The 23,798-nt window shown below is 35.1% G+C and overlaps 2 protein-coding genes across 2 annotated transcripts in view; one reads left to right on the top strand and one right to left on the bottom strand.

The window, feature by feature from the left end:
• Positions 1–796: 796 nt before the first annotated feature.
• LOC134792530 (uncharacterized) lies at positions 797–2,714 on the top strand. Its single transcript, XM_063763797.1, has one exon. The coding sequence runs from the start codon at positions 854–856 to the stop codon at positions 2,546–2,548; it is 1,695 nt and encodes a 564-aa protein (XP_063619867.1). The 5' UTR covers positions 797–853; the 3' UTR covers positions 2,549–2,714.
• Positions 2,715–3,544: 830 nt separating this feature from the next.
• LOC134792407 (short neuropeptide F) overlaps positions 3,545–23,798 on the bottom strand; it is a 95,718-nt gene continuing 75,464 nt past the window's right edge. Inside the window, exons 4-7 of the mRNA XM_063763701.1 lie at positions 15,742–15,917; positions 8,229–8,339; positions 4,674–4,760; positions 3,545–4,247 (exon numbers count right to left, since the gene is read on the bottom strand). Coding sequence (XP_063619771.1) covers positions 4,188–4,247; positions 4,674–4,760; positions 8,229–8,339; positions 15,742–15,917 — 434 coding nt within the window. The 3' untranslated portion in view covers positions 3,545–4,187. The remainder of the gene's footprint in view (positions 4,248–4,673; positions 4,761–8,228; positions 8,340–15,741; positions 15,918–23,798) is intronic.

Raw genomic sequence — 23,798 nt, 5'->3', positions numbered from 1 at the left:
TTTAATATAATAAAAATAACCGGCCAAGTGCGAGTCGGACTCACCGCGCTCGAAGGGTTCCGTACCATTACGCAAAAAATGATATAAAATTACACGAGAACCAAAATTCACAATAATCGGTTGAGTATTGAGTAAGCTGAATCGGAGACCTTCGTTAACGCTTGGATCATTAGTCATTAATAAGTTTTTGGCAAAAATTTCATTTTTGGTAAAAGCTTTTATCGTTGACTGTACTTTTCTTACGACAGACAACTAATACTTATCGACACAATTCTAACCCCTAACACGTTGCAATCACATAAACATTCCCTGGGTGGACTTTTTGCACAAAGTAGTAACACAGGTCTTACAAATTCTGAAAGTGTTCAAAAATATGGCAGCAACGAAACGGCCAAGCCGTACTGTTTCACCAAGACGTTGGCTTTATACAAGAGCTTATAAAGTTAGGACTTACAGAGTAAAAGTCTTGGTACCTACTATGGGATCTGAAAACTTTTTAGTGTAAAAGCTTTATGCGCCTAGTCTTGGCAACGCTTTACATGAAATGTTTTTGGTGGGATAAAGTATTTGTATATTTGTTTATTTTGTTGATAAAGTATAAATTTAAGAAAGATACTAGTCATTGACGTACATTTGACGTTACAATATGACCTGTATAAAAATATAAAAGTTGTCTCTACATCAACTCTACATCTCTACATTCACCACAAGTTGATCTTATTTATGATATTACAACCTCAGATTACACGTCATGTTCAATACTGTCACTGTCACAATCTTTTTACCAACATATCAACTTCAGTTCAAATCGTTTTACAAGTTTTTTTATAATAGGTATTATTAAAAATAACAGATGAGTTTACTGGACCTACCCACGGAAATCGGAACATTAATATTCACGTATTTGGATATCAAGTCAAAAATAAATGTTTACAGTGTAAATGAGTTGAAAGAGTTTTTTGCACCATGTCTGATGAGAAAAGTAAATATATCCAGGAGTACCGTCGCCTCAGTAAATACATTGAGTTCTAGTGTTCTTCAAGATTTTGCTGTCAATATCCAGGACCTAAATCTGAGTGGGATTCAAGATCTTACAGCAGATAAATTAACTCCATACTTACAAAGATGTACTAATTTAAAAACCTTGGATGTGACCTTTACCAGGATATTTCTATCGGATGTAGAACACATTTGTTGCAATAGTTTAAAAAATATCAGTATAAATTATTTTAAATGGCCTAGGAAACATGCTAATAATGATGAAGTTTGGAAAAAGGTTTCGGACATATTTAAAAGACAAAAGTTTGAATATGTACATTTTGTTGTATTAGAGTTTTATGACTCTGAATCTCCTCTCAAATTCATGGAAGATATACCTATGACTAAATATTTTAAAATTACTCTCGCTGATAACTACAGAGATTATTCAGAAACCGATGAATATTATGAATCAGTTAATGTTGAAGAGAGCATTGACATCAATTTCGAACGTCTATGTTACATTTTTCGTGATTGTAGAGTATCTCATAAAACTTCAAGAAGTCTAAAAGGCGTATCAAATTTGGACTATAAAAAGATAGAATACATTTTTATCATGTATTTAGAAACAATTTACATCTATGTATCTCCAATTTTCAGTGGGATGTTTTCACTATGTTGCTCTGACCTTACTATTAATATCTATTCGCATCTACCTTTGGATTTCATCCTAGACGGGAACATAATATTCAAAGCTTGGAACAAAGCTGTAACAGTGTTTAATGAGGATTTTTTCAAAAATGTATTAAACGAATTAACGGATTATTTTCCCACCTATTTTTGCATGCATACTAAGTTGCCTATGAACATTACTGCAGCGCCCAGCCATTGGTATTGTATAGATTCATGTGACACGTTTAATGAAATTCTAGATGACTTGCCAGAAAATGTTACTTTGACAGATTTTTGTAGGAAAGGCTCAGTTGTTCGGTGGAATCGGCTTGTAACACTTAAATCAGAACTCAAAAGTCTGAAGAACATAACGTTTTTAAGTTTAAGCAATATTTGTGCAAAAGGCGACTTCTTCGCTCATATTTTCTCACAATGTAAAAGACTGTATACGATTGACGTGTACATTGAGAACCGTGGCCGTCCAAGCTCATATTCAAGTTGTACACTGTCTCTGTTTAACTCAATGCATCTGACAAAATGCTTGAAGAACCTGAAGTTAACATTAGAAGACATAGAATACGGGATGGTGTTCGACTCGATCAGTCAATGTCCTTCTTTGGAGAACGTTCATATATGCGAGTATCAACGTGTTTTAGCAGACTACGAGGCGGACGAGGATAACGTGTCTTTACTTATAGAGAAATGCTGCAACTTGTACAGTCTATTCATTGAGGCAGACATGGATCCAGAGGCGTTGACTATGCTGATGGGTGCTTTGAGGAATGCCGCGCAGAATCTTGAGAAAGACCATTTATGTGTTGAAGTGTGTGATTGCTACGGAGGATGGAATCCATTTGCAGATGTTTTTAACCCAAGCCCACTACGAATAACGGAATGAAACTGTCGGTAGGTATGTTGATATTTTTTGTTTAGATTCGTAATTTGTTATTTAGCCGTTTAGTAAGTATGATAATTTGTTATTTGTTAAAAAATATAGTCTTTTTAAATTTACTAAAAACCATATTAGCATTTTGTAACAATAAAATAATTAATTTCAAACGTGAGTCCTTCACTAAAACAGGAGCGAATTAATAAGGTTACTACCTACACCTAATTTATTTAGTTTTTCGCTCTTAACTCTTATAATCACGGAACATAGAATGACACACACAGACACACACAGAAATCTGCAACATATTGTGTAAAATAAATTTCAATAATCTCTATATCCAGAGAAAAAATGGGAACTACGAAACTGGTGAGGTGTACAAAATGACCTGCACACGCGCTTATTCTCTTAAACAATAAAGTCGTGTTCAGTTCATTTTAATGACTCGCTTAGCAACTTTTGCTCAAGACTGAATGGGTATGAAATATTTAAAGAAAGTTAAGTTTAACAACTGGGTCCGTGTAACATGCCTATCTATCTTTACCTGAGGCTAATCAAGTGTTATATTACGTCTTAGAAGTTACTCTGTAGATAATACGGGTATGCTAAAATTGCTAGACTTCAGAATGGATAAAGGTGGCCTCACTTGATATTTTACTTCGTTAAATTGTCGACCCAGAACAAATAACAAGGTTTCTCCGCTGATTACCTACAGCTAATAAAAACAGAAAAGTCATTTCGCCGCACAACTTTTACATGCTCGTATAGTAATGTTTGTTCTAAAACTAAAACGTGAGTTACGAGACTTATGAGTTACGAGTAAGTATAAGATTGTTTTAGAGTAACTGTTCTGCCTTGGCCTAGTTATCAATTTTGGAATAAATATCAATAAAAGGAATCTCCTTAATAACTGAGCGGATCATACAAAAATTTGGAAGTCGACGAGATCGAGTGTCTTGGCCTAGCAGTGGGATGATGCGGGAAAATTATAATAAAACTATACAATATGTTGGCAATTTTTTATATTTCAACTCATCAATTGCACTATAATATCTATACAAAATTAACATAGTTTTACTACATTTAGTATACCTAATTTTTCCGACATGAAAATATAACATTAGCATTTTGTTTTGACAAGTGACGGCGAGTATTATTTTAATATTAGTAGTACCTACGAACGAAGCAGTTTTACATTTACCCAGCTCATGAAATGTACAACTCTTCGCAAGATAATATATATATTTTGTTATTACAAACTATGAGAGCGATCAACGTAAGAAACTTAAACTAAAATACAGTCTTAATACAACATTGACTAGAGTAACATCGGTATCTACTATGACATTTATGAAAATAAACAAAGTTGAGAGTGATGAAATAAATACTATGTGGAACTTTTAACACTACCCGTAACAAAAACACTGGAATTAGAACACATAAGTCGGCTCCATAACTAACAACATACATAAAATTATCTGATTATTATGTATATGTACATAAACTTACGAAGTATTTGAATAACATTTAAAAATTGATAGGTATTTAATATTTGACACGTAGAATGTTTGTCGTAGGTAAATATTTCCTTATCGATAGTAATAGGGGTGTGTGGAGGGGATGTCTATAGCTAGAACGGATATGTCGCTTAATCTTGTTGCCTGTTGTCCTCCTCCGCGCTGGCCTTCACTTCCTTGGGCAGAGTTGACTGAAATGTAAAACATCTGTTTAATCAACTTTTTTCGTGTCACGTAAAGAATAAATTATGTACAGAAGCCAGGGACGGCAGCAGACGACGCCCAAATTGCTAAGTGTCGCAAATATGCATTTTTGAAAACGATTTATGTATTTGCGGCACTTGCGATTGAAACTTTCGGTCCTTGGTCGTCAGAAACCAAAAAACTAGTAAAAGACATTTCTACCAAACTAGTCTGGGTGTCTGGCGACCTACGAGCAGGCGCATTTTTTACGCAAAAACTCAGCCTCACTGTGCAGAGGGGGAACGCGGCCCGTTTCCTGGGAACAATGCCTCAAGCTAATTTAGGTTTAGACTTATGATCATTTCTATACCTACTTACATGTCAGATAAATAAATAAATATTGAATTATGTACTAACTAAGAAATAGTACATACTTCGAAGGGCAGCAAGAACATGTTGTTATCAGATCGACGGCCAAATCGTAGGCGCATGGAGGGGGCGCGGGCCGAGCGGTCCTGCTCCTGTAATGGTAAACTACAATTAGTGCCATTATGAACATGCATCACACTATTAACTCACATTTATAGACAGGTCTATCGCCAATTTATTTTATTACCTTTATTTACCATCGTTACGACACAGGTTTCACTGGTCGTGGTCCCGAGACTGGTGGTGATGGTGGTCGTGATTCGCGATAGACCCGTCTATAAATGTGAGTTAGTATGTGTTCAAAACGCGAACGTTTTAAATTTTATAATGCATCACACTTCAAACAGGTTACTTTTTTGAGAGCTAAAGGTGCATCCACACCGCCGTTAACTTATGTGGAGCAACATTATGCAAGAGTAAGGGTCGGTTGCACCCAGGGACAGGAACCGGTTACCTTAACCGGGGTTTTTCATAGGGTTATTTTAGAGGTGTTTATAAAAACCCCTACCATAACGGTAACCGCTTAATAAGGTAACACTTTGATTCGGTAACCGTATCAGATCGAGTTAACCTCTGTTACCGGTAACCGAAATAAAAACCCAGTCTATTCAGTTACCTCATTACGAGGTTTTTGACCAGTTCAAACGATTGTAATCTTTACGCACACTTAAATTCAACTTATTATTGAATAACCGAGGTTGGCATGGGCGGTCTATGAAGCCTCCAGCACAAACAAGTTTTTTTGCCTTTCCTTTGTTTATCTTTATACCTACCTGTGTGGTGTGTTCTTATTATAAATATTATTATATTATAACTAAAATAATTAAAATAAATAAATTAAATTAAATAAATAAATTTAACAAATCAAATGAATTAAATGAATTAAATAAATTAAATAAATTAAATAAATTAAATAAATTAAATAAATTAAATAAATTTAATAAATAAAATAAAATAATAAATTAAATAAATTAAATAAATTAAATAAATTATTTAAATTAAATAAATTATATAAATTATATAAATTAAATAAATTAAATAAATTAAATAAATTAAATAAATTAAATAAATTAAATAAATTAAATAAATTAAATAAATTAAATAAATTAAATAAATTAAATAAATTAAATAAATTAAATAAATTAAATAAATTAAATAAATTAAATAAATTAAATAAATTAAATAAATTAAATAAATTAAATAAATTAAATAAATTAAATAAATTAAATAAATTAAATAAATTAAATAAATTAAATAAATTAAATAAATTAAATAAATTAAATAAATTAAATAAATTAAATAAATTAAATAAATTAAATAAATTAAATAAATTAAATAAATTAAATAAATTAAATAAATTAAATAAATTAAATAAATTAAATAAATTAAATAAATTAAATATATTAAATAAATTAAATAAATTAAATAAATTAAATAAATTAAATAAATAAATTAAATTCAAGAAATTTAATAAATAAAGTCAATAAAATCAACAAAATATAAATAAAGTAAATAAAATAAACTATTTTTTTAGTATTTTTTTTATTTCTGACGGCACATCACTAAAACTACTGTAATGTTGCAAACCAGTAAGCAACCGATAATAAAGGTTACCATAACTGAATGAAAACCTGTTAAAAACCCTTAACAAAAACCCTATCGCGATGGGGTTTTGAGATTAACTCGGTTAAAGGTTAGGGTTACCGTTTCAATAAGGTTACCATTACAATCAGGTAACAGTATGATAGGGTTACCGAATGATAAGGTAACCGAATCGATTGGGTTACCGAATTGATAGGATTAAGCGTAAAGAGGGGTTTTCCGGTCCTTGGTTGCACCAAACTGTCCGTATCGTTAAAGAGTTCGCTAAATTTTTTTGTATGGAAAGTTTCATAGTAAAGCGCCGGGGCGCGCCGGCTGACGTTGATCAGTCTGTCAAATGTGGTTGGTGCAACTGGCCCTAAGTATCCAGGTAAGTTACCTAATGTTAACAGCGGTTTAGATGCACCTTTATGCAGCTAATGTTTTTTGTTAGTTACCTACTGCTGTTGTTTTGTCACTTTTTCATGTTTTAGCCGGGAGAACAGATGCGACGTGAAACTAAGTAACATAGCATCTAAGAGCATTTTAGCTAAATTAGGGTTTCTTTTTGTTTTGTTTGTTGTTAATGTATTTCAACTTAAATATCTTGTAATATTTCAAATGGAACTGGGAATATAATTCCTTCGAAATCCTCCACCTCCCCCAACGTCCTCATATTGTATTCGCCTTACATAAATCAATTTGAAAATGTTTCTAACGCTATTATCCGTGGAGTCTACCTTTTTCTGCATTTTCTGCATAGGTAGTTAAGCATTACACAACCAAGCGAAGAATAGGGAGTAGAGAATAATTTCTCTGTAAAAATAACATTCACTAGTTACGGTGGGTTCATAAGCAAGCGCGACATATTTTACTTTTTTCTATCATGGATTTTCGTTACCACGTTACGGTGCGGTACCACGACTGATGAACCATCATAGTTATTATTTAGGCCCGAGCTGGTCAAAGTAACTACCGCGACCCGGAAAACACAAAAGGGTAAGAGCCAAGAGGGTCTGATGATCTGGTTAAGATTGCATTGTGAAGATCCCTGAGGAGACATATGTCCACTGTCCAGCAGTGGACGTCTTTTGGGTGATATGATGATGATGATGGTCATTGTAGAACATTAAGTTAATTAGAGGTTAACAAAAAAACAACTTCTTTATTCAATGACCAGAAAAAAATAGCATCCGTAACAAACTTACTTTCACAAAAGTAATTATCAGTCATAGGCATGAGGAGGTTACTCTACTCTATATTTGAACTTTTTATGAACATTACATACCTATCATTTGGTGTGCATACTTTTTACAGAAGGACATTTCTAGAGGAAAGTTTTGGATATGATCCTCGTAGCATTAGTAATCTAATCAAACTTAGAAAGTGAAATGGAAATGGAATGATTTGCAATAACACTAGCGAGTCCTCGTAAAAGTGTCACTAGTGGCTTGTTAGAGGGCTCGTCGCGAGTTTTACGCCACATCAACATTTTACGAGACCTGTATCATAGATACGGGACATCGATCCACGTGGATTTCGAACAACAAAGAATATAAAACAAGGATATTAAAGTACAGAAAGAATTTATAATGACACGACGTCTCATATATGCGATTCGTTTTCATTATGATTCATTATCCGAGCAAGCGAAATATTTCAAAATTGAATCACGAGTATAGCGAGAAGCGTGGCAATTTTCTAAACGTTTATGTGACACATAATTAGAAAATGTATAAAATAATATACAGTGAAATCAAAATAACAGGAGGACAATAAAATTCTGTTTAAACAGTTTGATAAGGTATTGATCGATATTTAAAATATTTTATGCGCAGACTACGACAGCGGTAAACTGGCGAAAACTAAGCGGTTAAACCGTTAACCTAGTGTCAAATTGTACTGGTACGATGTAAACTCCAGGTTTAACCGGTTAATCCCGGGTTAGTGGTGCAAGTGGCGCTTAGAGAATTAAATACCTCTTGTGGGAAAATATGTGGCACGGCGTGTTCCTCGGAGCGGCGGCCGAAGCGCAGGCGTACCGGCGTGCGGATCTCGCGCAGGGACAGAAGCTCCTCCATCTCGTCCAGCTGCGACAAACGTTTGGTTGATTATGATGTCCTGGTACCGAGGCGGGCAAATGCACCTTTGAAATGTTCGAGTTTGAAAGGCCTACACAAAATCTTCCCAGAAAATATAGGGTCATTGCGTCAGTTTACCGTCCAGTGCCTGTTTCCGTCCACTTGGCATAGTTGCTACAGAATTGCGTATAATTTCAATATTTATATGCCTATATATAGGCTATATATTCAAGAAATGCGTATAATGCTGTATTTTCAAATGATACGCAATTCCTTGTAGCAACTAACCCAAGTGGACGGAAACAGGCACTGGACGGTAAACTGCCGCAATGACCCTACTTAGGCATTGCCGCCATTTGTATGTTACATTACATATAATCAGATATATGTAACTGGGAATAATTTACTAGACTTTGATTAATCAGTTTTGCGGTCACTCACAAACTCTCCGGTGTGCGGGTAAAGGGAAGAGGCAACAGCCCTTTGATCTTACCCAGCTACAAATCGCTTGCTACATTTTCTTACTTGGAAAACTCTCTCATATCATAGCTAAATATCCTAACAAAATGATACGCAACAAGAGAAACCTGGACATTATCTATGATACTAGTAATTTACAAAATAATTAACTAGTGAAACTGACACGTCATTAATTAGTTCGATTGATTATTGGATGATAATTAATTTAATTCATCTCTTTGCGTTTGACGTAAACACAGCGGTTTCTAAATACATATAGGATAGGCATTATGTGTACCATTTACTTTGATTATGGCACTGTTTTGTTATTAAGTTAAAATTGGAAATAGATAAGTAATCCATAAGAATAGAGAATAAATAGTACGGCTTAATAAACTCGAACATTTTAAATATTTAAAATAAGTGCTATGGTAGGTACAGCTTGGCAAAAAAGAGTAGAAATTAAAAAGTGGCAACACTGTAGCGTCGTCCCTTTCAAACCAATTTATATAAGAAAACAGGACGACACTACAGTGTTGCCACTTTTTAATTTCTACTCTTTTTTGCCAAGCTGTACCTGATTGTAATTTTTTGATTGAAATGGTTTGATAATGCTCGGAGCACTATGCCGTAGGTGATAACATGAGTTACCCGGTGTGTTGTGAAAATTACTATCTCCTTCAACTTCAATTTAAGGCAATCAACTGTCATTAGGTACCTACGCACCTACTTTAACGGGCCAAGCATTGGGTAGGTAGTTTATTTTAACATGGACATGTATTCAGCTACGATCAATTTATTCGTCTCGCAGCTTTTTTTTAAAATATATTGTATCATTTGTGTGAGTCAATCGGTCCTCGCTACATTTAGTTTCAGCATGCGAGTTTAATTTTAATCCTGTCTTATCATATGCAAGAATTGACCCTTTGTTCTAAATATTGTGGCAGGCTGAATTTTGACCTCTACCCTTAAATTGACAAAGTTCAACAATAAAGCAACCCAAATCATAAAGGCTTACGCCGTACCTACGAAATAATATTACCAGACACAGCCTGCGGTTATGGCTTACCGAGCATGAAAGGCCACAAGTAATATGATTTTAGATGAATTAACATCACGTTCAATTAAATTCAATTAAGTTTCCTGTAAACTCACAATGTAAGTTACAGTCAAATTAAAGAACTTACTTAAATGGTACTTTTACAAAAACAAAATTTTGGTACTACATAAAGAACGAAAATGAATAGGGTAAAACCATAAAAATATATGTAATTAACAAATAACAACAAAAATATTAGATTATACAGGGTTTACTGTAGTAAATAAAGGTAGTGGACCCCGCAGTAATTCCTCAGCCAGAAAAAACTTTACAATATGATAAAGTATCAATAAATAAAAAGTATTGTATAAATATCCAAAGAATAATAATAATAGTATATAAACCGTTTTATTAGGCAGGCGTCCGGTTTTTTACCCCATAGCTCAGTTCTTAGTCCATCGCTTTCACCCAATAACCTAGTTCATTTTAGATTCCATCAACTCTCAATAGTCCTTACACCATGGCGGGTGCTGCCTCTGCGTGCATCCCATGACACGGGCAAAGGCAGCCTCCGCTCGGTGTACCCCTTACATTTCATTAAAGTGTCAAAAGGGTCTCTACGTGTTGGCTTCGGCTCCGCGCACGCCTCCCAAAGGTCCGGAACACCATTGTTCCGTGATGGGAAAGACATACACATAGTATATAAGTAAATACCTAAAGTCTTAAATCTTTAATATCTTTTTACGGAAAAATGCTCCGTTCAAACTTTCGTCTTCACCGGACATACTCGTATTCATGTAACGTATTGCAACAATATATGAAATATAAAAAAAAAATATTCCAGCAGAAATACCAATAACTTATTTGATAAAAAATTTTGGACGGAGGAATTACTCGGTTAAATATATAAACAGATTTGTATTTTTACGTATAAATACCACTTAGGAGTGTTTTTAGGGTTCCGTACCTCAAAAGGAAAAAACGGAACCCTTATAGGATCACTCGTGCGTCTGTCTGTCTGTTGGTCACAGCCTATTTTCTCGGAAACTACTGGGCCAATTAAGTTGAAATTTGGTACACATATGTAAATTAGTAACCCGGTTCGAAGTTATTTAAGAAAATACAAATAGCCAAAAAATTACCATTCCCCCCTGTATCTCCGAAACTACTGGGTCTAAAATTTTGAAAAAAATGCACCTAATAGTTCTTTACCTATAGATGACAGGAAAACCTATTAGAAATGTGCAGTCAATCGTGAATCGGAATTATGTACGGAACCCTAGAAAGGCGAGTCACTGCCGTATTCGAACTTCAAGATATTCACAAGAGACGACACGTACTAGATCCATTCTAGATACGTTATAGTTTAGATATCAACCAGTTCTCTTTTGCAGCGCAATTCGGGCAACCAATGTCACTTTTACGTTAGATAGAGTAAGATATCTATTAGATGTGAATTGGATCTCTAAGTCATATCCTGTGGAAATCGTCCAAGATTATCTCCAGAATCGCGCAAATGTCAAATTTGACAGGTTAGATCTTAAACATATCGTTATTGTATCTTGGTGATGTCTAAAAGATATCTAATAGATGTCTTATTCAAAATCCGAATCGGGCCCTCAGACTCGCGCTTGGCCGGTTTTTTTTTTGGATATTTATATGTTAGTTTCGGCTCATACTATACAATAACCAAGCAAAATTTCATCGACTGAGAAATTAATGCATGGGTCTCCATACAACAACTTGCTTCGTTTCCTACACTAGTTACTCATTACATACATTTCCGCAAACATTAGTTTACTCTATGTAAGTAATTCACAAGTATTATTAGTTAGCGAGACGCCAAGCGAGACGAGCAAGTCAATAGAATGTTAATATGCTGTTTGTTTCCATTACCACTACATATTTCCTTCGGTTACTTTGTCATTACCCGACTACGGCAACGCAAAAGGAGGGTTATGAGTTTGACCGGTAAAAGAACGTACGAGGCACGATGTACGCGATCCAAAGCCGGGCGCCTTCGGCGCCCTTATATTAAAAGAGTCGGGCGTAGCCCAACGTTCGAGGCCTGATGTACGCGTTCCAAAGCCGGGCGCCTTCGGCGCCCTCATACTAAAAGAGTCGGGCGTAGCCCGACGTACGAGGCACGATGTACGCCTTCCAAAGCCGGGCGCCGAAGGCGCCCTCATACTAAAAGAGTCGGGCGTAGCCCGACGTACGAGGCTCGCTGTACGCGTTCCAAAGCCAGGCGCCTAAGGCGCCTTCATGCCAAAGGTTGTCGGGCGTAGCCCGATATATGTGGCGCTCTGCGTGCATTTCTGTACTGAGGACGCCCTCGCAAAAGTAGTATAAAGTGACTTCAAATATTATTGTAAGTAACGAAATCCTGACCCCAAACTTAATTAAATAGAAAATAAGTTCAAAAACTAAAACCCGACTACTGCAAATCGCGCTCTAAAAAGTATGAAACAAGATAGAATTCTTATCTGAAATTATCATATAGGAAAATTATAAGAGTTATATTTTTTTGTAATATTTACAGAGATTCAGAGGATAGCCGTGGTCGTATGCCACTTTACCTTAAAGTTTATAATCGTGGCATACGTCCACGGCGATCCTTTGAATATCTCTGTAAATATATAAAAAATGATAACTCTTATAATTTTCCTATATGATAATTTCAGATAAGAATTCTATCTTGTTTCATACTTTTTAGAGCGCGATTTGCAGTAGTCGGGTTTTAGTTTTTGAACTTATTTTTTTACTACTTACAGATGTTGTGCATAATTGCTTTCCTTCGTATTTTTTCGGAACGATCGTATTTGTCATGCTACTTCAGTACTTTTTGTACCGAGACTGACTGAAATAGCAAGACACCTTCGTACGTTTCCGTGAAAATACGAAGGAAAATAATTATGCATTACATCTGTACCGACTTATCTCCTAATGGATTGCTTTCAACACAATTTCTCGCAATTATACCAATTTGTTTGCGTTGAATTTATAATAAGCATACAGATTCGACTTCAAACGTATTGCAATGCAGAAAATCCCGTATAAATCTGCCCACAATCGCATTATTACAAAAATCCGTCAGAATGTTGGGTAAATCCATTCAGCAGTACGAGGATCTTGTTTATAAGTTGGTAGGAAATGGAGCAAACAATTGAACCGCTTTCAGAGAGCTTTAGCGAAACGACGTAACGCTTTGGGGGTGAATTAAATATTTTTTTGAGTACCGTAAAATGGGGTGAGTAGGGATTGCGTGGAGAGTTGGGTTATGAATGGGGAGAGAAGGGTGCTAGGGGGTGAGATGGTTTTTAAAGACTACTGCTACCTAAATAATGTATTCGTATTACAAATGGAGCTATAGTGATATTCATAAGAAAAAAAAAACGATCCAACAATGTTCCAAAATCACCTTTGTATAAATCCCATCTCACCCCAACTACGAGGTACTATGGGATGAGGAGGGATTTTGTGTTTATCGGTAAAGTTATGAAATGGAACTACCCAAAATCATAAAAAAACTAAAATAGTAAACGTCCGGAACATTTATTATATACAGGGCGAAATCGGGGTCGTGATTCAAACCTATTGTACTTAACTCAGTAAATTAATGCAATGTTAGGTATAAAGTTAATTTTTAAATAATTGCAGCTATTCATTAATTAATCAACAATTTAAGTGTCCCAGTTAAAAACTCAAATTATGGTTACCTTACAATTAATGTTAAAACCTATTTAATAAACGACTGATTAGATGAGTAAGAAATGTCAACCGTCACTGTTATGACAAAGTTAAAACTTTAAAATAAATAAAATCATTCAAAGATTGTACATTGAGTTCATTAATTCTGGCAATTCTAAAGATAATTAAGCAGAAAAATGCCCGCGGCATATCTGTTTTCAAATGTTGAGCGGTCTGACATGGTAATGTTTTATTACCAAGCACGTCGTGTTACCACTGCTCGGGATTTATTCATAACTTACACTGTCAACACGATGGTGCTCCGGCTCATTTTGAACACCGAGTACGCAATTACCTCGATGAACAGTTCCCGGGACGTTGGATTGGCCGCGGCGGACCCGTGGCATGGCCTCCTCGTAGTCCCGACCTGATGCCCTTGGATTTTTTTCTCTGGGGCGAAATCAAAAGAATGGTGTACGAACAAGAGTCCAATACTATCGAAGAGCTTCGTCAGCGAGTTATTGGAGCATTTGAAAGTGTGAAAATGAATCACTTTGCTCTCGGCAGATTAAAAGATAAGCTAAGGCGACGAGCCGAATTGTGTCGACAGCAAAACGGATCACACTTTGAGCGGCTCCTGAAGTATGTTTAAGTTGTGATCGTATTTGTGAAAAGCTTGTGGAGTCTCCGTCCCAGTGATTGTAATTATTATTTTAATAAAGTCTTTAAATTATTTTTAACCTTTTTAATTGCTTTTACTTTGAATGTAAAACCGAAGATAAGTGTTATCAATTAATTATCGTAAGTTACCAATACTTTCTTTACTAGATGTTTGTCTTGTCAAGTCTGTAGGGTGACCATGACTCTAAATAAGAAATTATTTTGTATTTTTTTTTGTATGTGCGAAAAAGATACAAATTAATGCACTCTAATCTACAGTGTTGTATTCCTAATTAAGTGGCAAGTCTTATTTTTTTTCCTGCTATACGACCCCGATTTCACCCTGTATACCATTCAGTTTACATATGTAAAAATAAAATGTTATCGAGGTTTGAATGTCAGTTTTCTCCCTAATCACCCCATCTTACGGTAATGATGTTAGATTGAAATTATATTACTTTGCACGCACCCGTTTTTTAACGTAAAATTATTTTACTTTTAACGTAAAATATGTTCAAGCGCAACTCACTGTTAATTAGTTTAAACGTAAGTTCATTAAGTTTTAGATTAAGACCAACATAATTCAACCACTGACGAGTGCGAACATTATCTGTTGCGAAATTTTTTATGCTTTCCGTGAGTTGCGGTTCCAATACCGCTGCATGCTGGCTGCTCATACCCCGAAATTTAGGTACAATGTTAATTAAAAATCCCGCTAAAGTGTCTTGAGTTTCTGTAATTCTAAACTTTCAGTAGTCTTCTAGCTTTGGGATATCAAGTTTGTTACAACAGACATATACTTTAGGTAGGTGACTTTGAAACTTGTCTGTGAATGATACAAGTTGTGCCCTTTATCCATGTTGTAAAACCGATGTAACTTGGAAACTGGGCTATTAGAGCAGTTACCTATCTTGGTTTAATTTTAGCTAAATTCTCTTAAGGTACTCTTAATAATACTTTGACAATAAAGTTTAATTGTTAGTAATTCATAGATATGAAATATTCAATAAATAGTGAAATTGACGTGTTGGCGCTTTTTTGCCGCCATGTTATTTGATATTTATCTAAAAACTGTTTTATATCAATTACAATTTTAAATTTAATTCTGAGCACCGGCAGTTCCCATCGGTCTGATTAACTACACTTTATAGGTATAACCAATAAACGAAGACCTATAGGATAGACATAGGCAAAGCAAAAAGCTATAAACACTTCATCATAAATATGAAAGAAAAAAAATGCAATATATTCATACGCTTTACTACTTCCCTGAATACAAAGAATTGCTATGCGCATAACTGAGATTATTTTTGTATTGATAGAAGCGACTATAATAAATTCATATGCCTTGTAATCGTTACCAGAAGTTCCCATTGCATGGAGTTTATTTATGAAATCCAATTTCCGTCAAACAAGCGTCAACTTCTTGTTAAAGAGAAGTAAAGTGGTTATTTATGTAAAGTCGATTGCATAATAAAATTTGTACAATTCTTGCTAAATTGTGGTGGTGGTTGAGGTGCTAGGAACCTCTCAGCTAGCATTGAAGAGTGTTATGCTACTCACTGGTGCTTGAGGCGGCATGTCGGGGTCTGAGCGCCGGCCGAAGCGCAGCCGGCGCGAGGGCGACCGCACGGACTTGCGCGCGAGCGCGTGCCCGCCCAGCGCGTCGTGCTGTGCAAGCAGTGCGTAGAGCCCACCTAGTGCCTCCCAGCCGCTCGCACTTTCTGCTGCTGCTGATGCTGGAGACAAAACATTATATTATTATTGTGAGATAATTCATCCAGCAATTACTATTGCCGGAGTGAACAAGCAGATTAACCCTTTAAACGCCACGCCTGTCGTATGCGGCGCGTCATTGAGAACCTTGTCGGAATGCACGAAGGTTGATATTGGGCTGTAGCGCGCGACAGTTGACGTGTTTGGTTTTCAAAGGGTTAACAAATGAGACAGTAATAATCAACCCATAGACCCATAGTCTATAAATTTGTACCTATCTAGGTTGAGCAAGTTAAATGTATATAATATAATATTCCAGACGTTGCACTACTCTAACCCCAGGCAAGATAAACTGTTACCTTATATTTTATGTAATTTTTAACATCGGGTATCTAATAGTTAGGTATATGATGGTATTGATGGTAGTTGTTGTTAATAAATCGGAATAAGACAGAAAAATATTCATAAGTATTTCTAAACTGTTGAATACATAAATATTTTACCGATAAACACTTTCAATAAATATATATCATCCCGCATCAAACGCTCCTAGCAAATAACCATTAAACTTATAATTCTATTTATATTTCAAATAGAAATCATAATTCAGTGAAATGGGTCGCTGTTTTCCAGTATTCTCAGTAGGGTTCATCACAAAGGCAAATGTGGCAGTTTCTCAAATATACAGTATGTAACCGAACGAAATTTTGCTGGTGTGATGTTGAAATTTCCTATGGGAGAGTCAATATTTTTTTCGTGATTTCGGGGTTGGTAGGTTGGTACCATAGTAAAAGTTGCTTAGTATGACCTAAACATTAACGGGTTTGAGTATTTGTTTTGCGTTCAGTTACATACTGTATTACCGCGAGGCTCACGCAAAGTGCTGGGTTTTGTTTATATTCCTTATGCTAGGTTAATTAACTATGATACTATACTACATTTTACTTTCACCAACGACACCGCATACGACCAGCAGGAAAGAATAATTTCATCTTGCTTAAAAACTGTTCTCTGCACATTCCTTGGAATTAGCCTAACGAGCCTAAAACAATAAGATTGTGATGTTTTGTATGTACCTCTTGTTTACCTCTTGAGTGCCACTTTTGTCATATTTAACGCGCACGGCAACATTATTGGAATATACAATAACCTATTAGCAAATAAGTATGCATTTTCGGTACCCCATCCACAACTCGCAAAGCCTAAAATTTTTGGCATTCAAAGCATACAAATTAACAATCGTGTAACAAGTTAGGTTGTGCATGAGCATCTACCAAAAATATGCGAGGTTGCGTAGTAGCGCGAGAATCTGCTCATCGTAGTGCTCGTCCGGCCAAATTGCTATGCTACGACATAAAATATCTACATAAATAACTGTCAAATATTCTACAGCATTCACTCGATCTATTCAAACAGGATATATTGATTATGCAGATCGTCATGAGCCTACATAATAATTCATTGCGTGTAACATATAGGGGTTAACTGACGGACGCCGACCGCCGATATTCGTCACCCTTCAGAGAGATGTATGCGACCACTTCGTGTGAATGAAACGGGGACATGTATTGCGAAAATTCTAGTAATTTTTCTTTTATAATAGTGTAGGGTCCTTTTTATGCAAATTAACGTTTCTTGGTTATCGATTTTCTTTTGTTTAAAACTGTCAAATAAAAAATATTTCGACACTGGTTTTAGGTATATGGCGGAGTTCCGAGGTAACAATATCTTTATAATAAAATCAAAATAAACAAACATTTATTGAACTCTCTATCTAATTTCAGTGCAGTAGTTAAAACAAAAGAAAAGCCATGTTACTATTAAGTAAGTATATTAAAATGCAACAAATCTCATAATTATGACAGATAAGTTAAAGGTACACAGTACTACATTACATAAATAGGTACCAAAGATTGTTAATTAGTCTGTAAATAAAATAGGGTTTATTTCATCTGGATAAATGATTTTTTTTTATTTTTTTTACATCATCAAATGTTAAGTTTTCTTATTAAATTATAATGGATGGAGTAAAGTAACCTAACTGGCCGCGTAGCCAAGATGCCAAGCGCTTACGCTTCGTAGCGATCGAAACGCAACTGTAACTGTCACACTAATATGGAAGAGTGATAGAGAGACATAATGCTTTTCGTTGTCGAAGCGATAGCGATTGTAACCTTGGCTAGGCCGGCTGATCTCGTAAGTTTTATTGGTGTGGGGAACGAAAACAAAAGTTATTGAGTCAACTATGTATTTGCGCTTGTTAAAACTTTATTGCGATCATACTCACACAGTACATGAATTAACTATTTATCTATTGAAACAACTAAATAATCTCAAATGCTTGTGTAAACGTCGGAACTTAAAAAAAACTATACTTGGTCAAGCAAATCTTGTCAGTAGAAAAAGGCGGCAAATCTAAAAAATGTAGGCGCGAAGGGTTATCGTCCCATAGAAAATTTTAATTTCGCGCCTTTTTCTACTGACAAGATTTGCTTGACCAAGTATATTTATAATTGTTACATTACGTATCAAAGAAAAAAATACACATTAAATTGATGTTTCGCATCCTTTTCAGAATAAAATTGTTACTGTATCAAGTTATTATACCTATAGGCAACAAAACCTGAATCAATATTAGATAGTTACCGTTCTTTACAGCAATGTCATCGAATATTATATTCTAGGATACCTAGCAAGTTTCCAGTCGGCCTATGTTTATGGAAGTGAACCGTTATTCAGTTAAATACTATCACATGTTTTCGTAAGGCTTTATAAAATATAGTATAATGGGACTTAGTATTTAGTAATATTTTTGAGAAAAATCATTATTAAGGCTTAATTTAAAGATTTCATAAATAGTCCAGTATTAGACATAAAGCCTACTTTGGAATTTTGATAAATTCTTACGATTTGTCTAACCCTGTTATATTTGTCTAAGGATTATAAGTTTGTGGACAGCTTTGCCGTTAGGTTCAGTGTTGTTATAGAGGTTAGTAGGTATGGGTGAGATGAAGGCAGGCAGTGAGCCGTGCAGGGCCTTCAATCCGAAATGATGAACATTGTTTACAAAAGCGACCTCATGTTACATCGTTGCTTTGGCTGGGGTAAAGAAAAAAGATCGTATGTAAAACAAAATACAAATATCTTCCTCTTATAAAGAAACACAAATAGACATTGTCTCGATACCAATACCTTTACAAGATCCTTGTAAAATATATAAATTATGAGACCGATATTACAAAATAAAATGTTAACCTATCCGTTTTCCATAATTGAACGCAATTAAATTTTGCTACCTATTTTTTTCCGTTTTCATTTTCATTTCTTTGACGTGATTTTTAGGTTTTGACGGTGATATCCACCACACCAGATCATATTAACTAAAGCGTGTCGTGCGTTTTTGCGTCCTGCGTGATCGTATCCATAAAGATAATTTAAATGTCTACTTAAATAGATCAACATAAATTAGGTAAAATAAAATAATTAATAGCCGTAAGAACTAAAGATAGTTGTCATGTTTTCTATTTAAATTAAATTAAGTAACATCCACATTTCCACTAATGCAATTTGCAAAGCTATTTTAGAATAGTCTTCGTTCTCACGGAAGCAAAGTTTAAATTTACCCTTCAGCCTTGGCCTCTGACACAATTACAACAATGCCAATGTTATTTGCAAGAACACGCCAAAGCCGTCGAAGTTTCCGAGTATTGCATCTGTGAACATCATTCATTAGAAACATTTCTGCTGCAATTTGTACACTACCCTTGTGTCAACTTACCTACGTGTGTTCAACTTGAATTTGCTTAGAGACTACAATTTAACTTCATATATTGCTTGTGTTAATTTGTTTCGATTGGATCTAACTAGTTACTATACCTAATGCCAAACGTTATTATATCTAGAAGCCACAAAATCATCATAAAACATATAATTCGTGTTTAAATTGACGTTAGACAATTTTCATTTAAATGTCCTGTGATAGTTAGTGTCAACATCGCAGATTTTTACACCAAGAATATATTCAGCATTGCTTTGCTAAATCCCGCGACTCAACTGAGTGTTGTCCGTGGCTAAGGAAATTTAAAATTTATCCTGCTGGAATTTTGCTTATATTTTCGTAGCTTGAAATATACTGACTTTGATTCTCTTTTGTTTTTCTATAGTATTTATATAAAAATGGCGTTAGGCGCCAATATATGAGAGGTATTGACGTACAATTACGCAATTCGCAAGTTATCATTACTCGTAATAAGGTAGTTACAAAACTTTCTGTTAATCTACTACCATTGTTAAAACTTTATCCGAGGTGATGATTGCCTTTATAGATCTTCAGCTCCTATTATTCGTTAGCAACAATGACGCGATTAATAAAACGTTCCTTGGGGCATTAACTGGCTTTGATTCTTAATAGAATATGCAAATTAAACGATTGTTTTAGCTAAATACGCTTGTTTCTTTTTGGATTAATTGCTGAAGTTTCAGACAGTGATTAAATATTCAAATGACTATGGCTTCCTAAATAATTTAAAAGGGACATTAATACTTTATTAATTATAAAGTTATACTCGTGCGAAGTGAAGTTTCAATATGTTCGAAAGTGGACCAAGACATTTAAAATAGCCGAAGGAGAATTGATGCTACCAGGAGAAAGGATCTCGAGTTCTACCGAAGTAAGTCAAGTATTGGATGTTATACATGCCATCATAATACTACGAAATTAAGTTACCGACTGTTTATTGATAGAAATTAACCAATAACACGTAACTTCGCTATATTAAATTGAACGTAACTTTATACAGGATATTACAGATTACAAATTAAATTAACATTTCTGGATGCGTAGACAAGATGCAAATCGTTCACGCTCCGTAGCGTAGCGTAGTTATCTCTCTCTTTCACTCTTCCGTATTAGTGCGATAGAGACAGTTGCGTTTCGTTCGCTATCGTGTCTATACGCACCCAGGAGACACGTGCGCTGTGCAGTCGTGCATGCCGGTGCGTAATCGTGACATTTCCATAGCAACTGTAAACACAATACTACTACAGTCATTTACAGCGATGTCTAAGTAAGTACCAAAATACTACAAAGGTTGTATCTGTGCCCAGGAATGAAACGATCATACTTATGTAAATGAAAATGAATGCTTTTGGCATAAAGTGCCGGCGAAGCATGTTGAGCATCTCATGGACACAACGTTGCTCAAATGTGTCTAAATTCTAGCCGAGCTTCATTATCAGCCAGACAAACACCTGGCCAAGAACAAAATCCCAATAAACTAATAAAAGCTCCTAAAAGAAGATAAAAGAAAAAATAATATGAAAAATAAGAGCATGGTTCATAAACGGAGAGATTTTAAGATCGATGTTGAAGAATAGTGCCTTTCGTAGACTGTTTTAAGGAACCAATAAAAAGAGCACTGGGTGCGTAGCCAACGTGCAATCGTTAACGCTCCGTAGCGAACGAAATGCAATTGTCACTGTTGCACTATTAGGGAAGAGTGATAGTGAGAGATGACTACGATACGCTACGGAGCGTTGGCTACGCGCTTTTGGCACCACTAAAAATCAACGTCGTTGCTTGCCGTGATATCATGTAGTTTTGTGCTCATTTTTTGCGCTAAATTGTAATTAAGTTTAAGTCGTCATTTTAATTTTTGATACTTGTTTTTCCTTAAAAAATATAAATGCTATTTTTTATAAAACAGCAAGAAAAGGGTTGATTGTTAGTTTTAGATACTGATAGCAAATCCCTTCCATATTTTTCTTGTATTTTCTACTATTCTACTTACATTCGTATGTAATAAAATACCACCACTTATCTATTGTTCCAAGAAGCCAAAGATAGGCTATATAAGTAGTGAAATGCTTAAATAACAATAACAGTTAACAATGTAATTGCTAACTAGCCCTAGAGTTTTCTATACTGTTAATTTAAGAAACAAGCTCTTGTAACCGCAACCAAGTGGATAATTTAATGCAAGAATTACAATTTCATATTCAAAAGTTTTCGCGGTGGCGGAGTTTAAAATACACATATCAAAATATACTCGTATTATAAAAACTGCATAAAAATATTAAGTTGGTATGCATGGTTGGCATGGTACCATGTCCATTTGTAAGTAATATTAATACTCTTAGCGCCACTTGCATACCATCCCACTGAACCGGGGTTAACCGGTTAAACCGTTAACCCAGTGTCAATTTGTATTGGTAACCATGATAACTCCAGGTTTAAACATTATATAATTGATACCAACAAAATCGCTCAATGTTCATATAGCGCTGGCACTTACCTGTTGCGTCACAGACGGTCACAGACCACTAATCCTATAAGTAGGAAGATGCAGATTATAATGAGATACGTGATTCTTAGCCAATGTGAAGATTGACTTAGCGTGTCATGTGGTTTCGGTTATATTTACGTAATCCTGGTGGCTTTGTGACCTCTAGAGCAGCCCGATGGCTGTGGTGTTGAAAGGTATATGTGTTGGTAAAGGTATAGGTGTTGATACCTTTATAGACTAGAATCTAGCTGGTCAAGGTCGGCTATGTAGATTTGTAGATGCGCTCAAAGTCTTATAAACAGAATGCAAGAAATACATAGAACCGTCGAATTTTATAAATGCGCATAATATTTTAGTACCTACTCATAATTGAATTTTTTGTATACCTAAGTAGATTCAGAGGCCTATGTTCAGCAGTGGACATCTTATGGCTGAGATGATGAAGTAGATATTTTTTACCTTGACAGTACTTAGGTATACTTGAATTCAAATCTCACATCCATAAATTCGAGTTAGTTAAAGTTATTTGATGATAAGTTATACTTATATATGTGAGCAAAAATACAAGAAGTTAATGTTAAAACTTACTAAGTTAGCTTTATTTTATAGCTACAACAAGTGCCTACTTGTTGTTTTTGCGTAAAGTGACGCTAACACATTTTACACGCTAAATAGCTGTGATGAACACTTTGCCTGGATGGGCACATTTTCCTGGGCACTTTACTCAACTTAGGGTTCATGAAACACCTGTGTTATACGTTATACGTTATCTTACTAAAATATGTATAAAAACCTACCCTATCAGTATAGTAATAACACAAAAATCGATTATAAGTATACATATTTGAAATGTTTCTTTTTGAAGAATGTATTTTGTAAAAACCATAGTCTTACAATATAAATACCTACGAACATCGTATTTTTGGAAGTCGGTTAAGTAGGGTGCTTGAGCGAAACTGCTGCTTTCTAAAATATATATTATCATCACAATATCTAAATAATTTATGTTTTCGAATAAATTACGTCATGAATTATTAAAGATTATACTCACTGTTCAAAAGGATGAAACTTTACACTTAAGTGTTCTTATAAGGCGAATATTATGAAAACATTAATAAACATGATACTCTGTGCTTGGCGGGTATTTTACAAAGTACCTACCTGCCTATTTATCTATTACCTAGTTATGCGTTTAAAATGTCTACAAAATACGTATAAAATTATTGGAGTATCGAATATAAAATATATTCGTACATAATATACACACAAAGAAAATATTCAGGGCCGTTCTGTATTGGAAACAAATGAATATTTATGTACTTACACTCACACTACTCCGCTGGCTTGGTCACCTGGAGAGGATGGGGGAGGATCGTGCTGTGAGAAGAGCGTATGTGGGGCACCCGGGCGGAAAACGTGCGTTCGGGCGTCCCAGATACCGCTGGAGTGACGAAGCCCAAAAAGACCTGTCCGCCCTCGGAATACGTAACGGCGTGAATAGGCAGAGTGGCACTCTCTTGTGTCAGAGGCCAAGATCCTCTTTGGGTCACTGAGCCAGTGATCTATGTACTTAGAGGATATAACCAACGGAGACGCCATCTAAAATTTTCGGTACAAAAT

This window comes from Cydia splendana, chromosome 7 (genome assembly GCF_910591565.1).
Source record: "Cydia splendana chromosome 7, ilCydSple1.2, whole genome shotgun sequence".
Taxonomy (NCBI): Eukaryota; Metazoa; Arthropoda; class Insecta; order Lepidoptera; family Tortricidae; genus Cydia; species Cydia splendana.
Note: the sequence above shows the minus strand (reverse complement) of the source record. Positions and strands in the feature narration are given on the sequence as shown.

Excerpts from the sequence above, each read along its gene's own strand:
- LOC134792530 (XM_063763797.1), top strand. The coding sequence starts at position 854 with ATGAGTTTACTGGACCTACCCACGGAAATCGGAACATTAATATTCACG.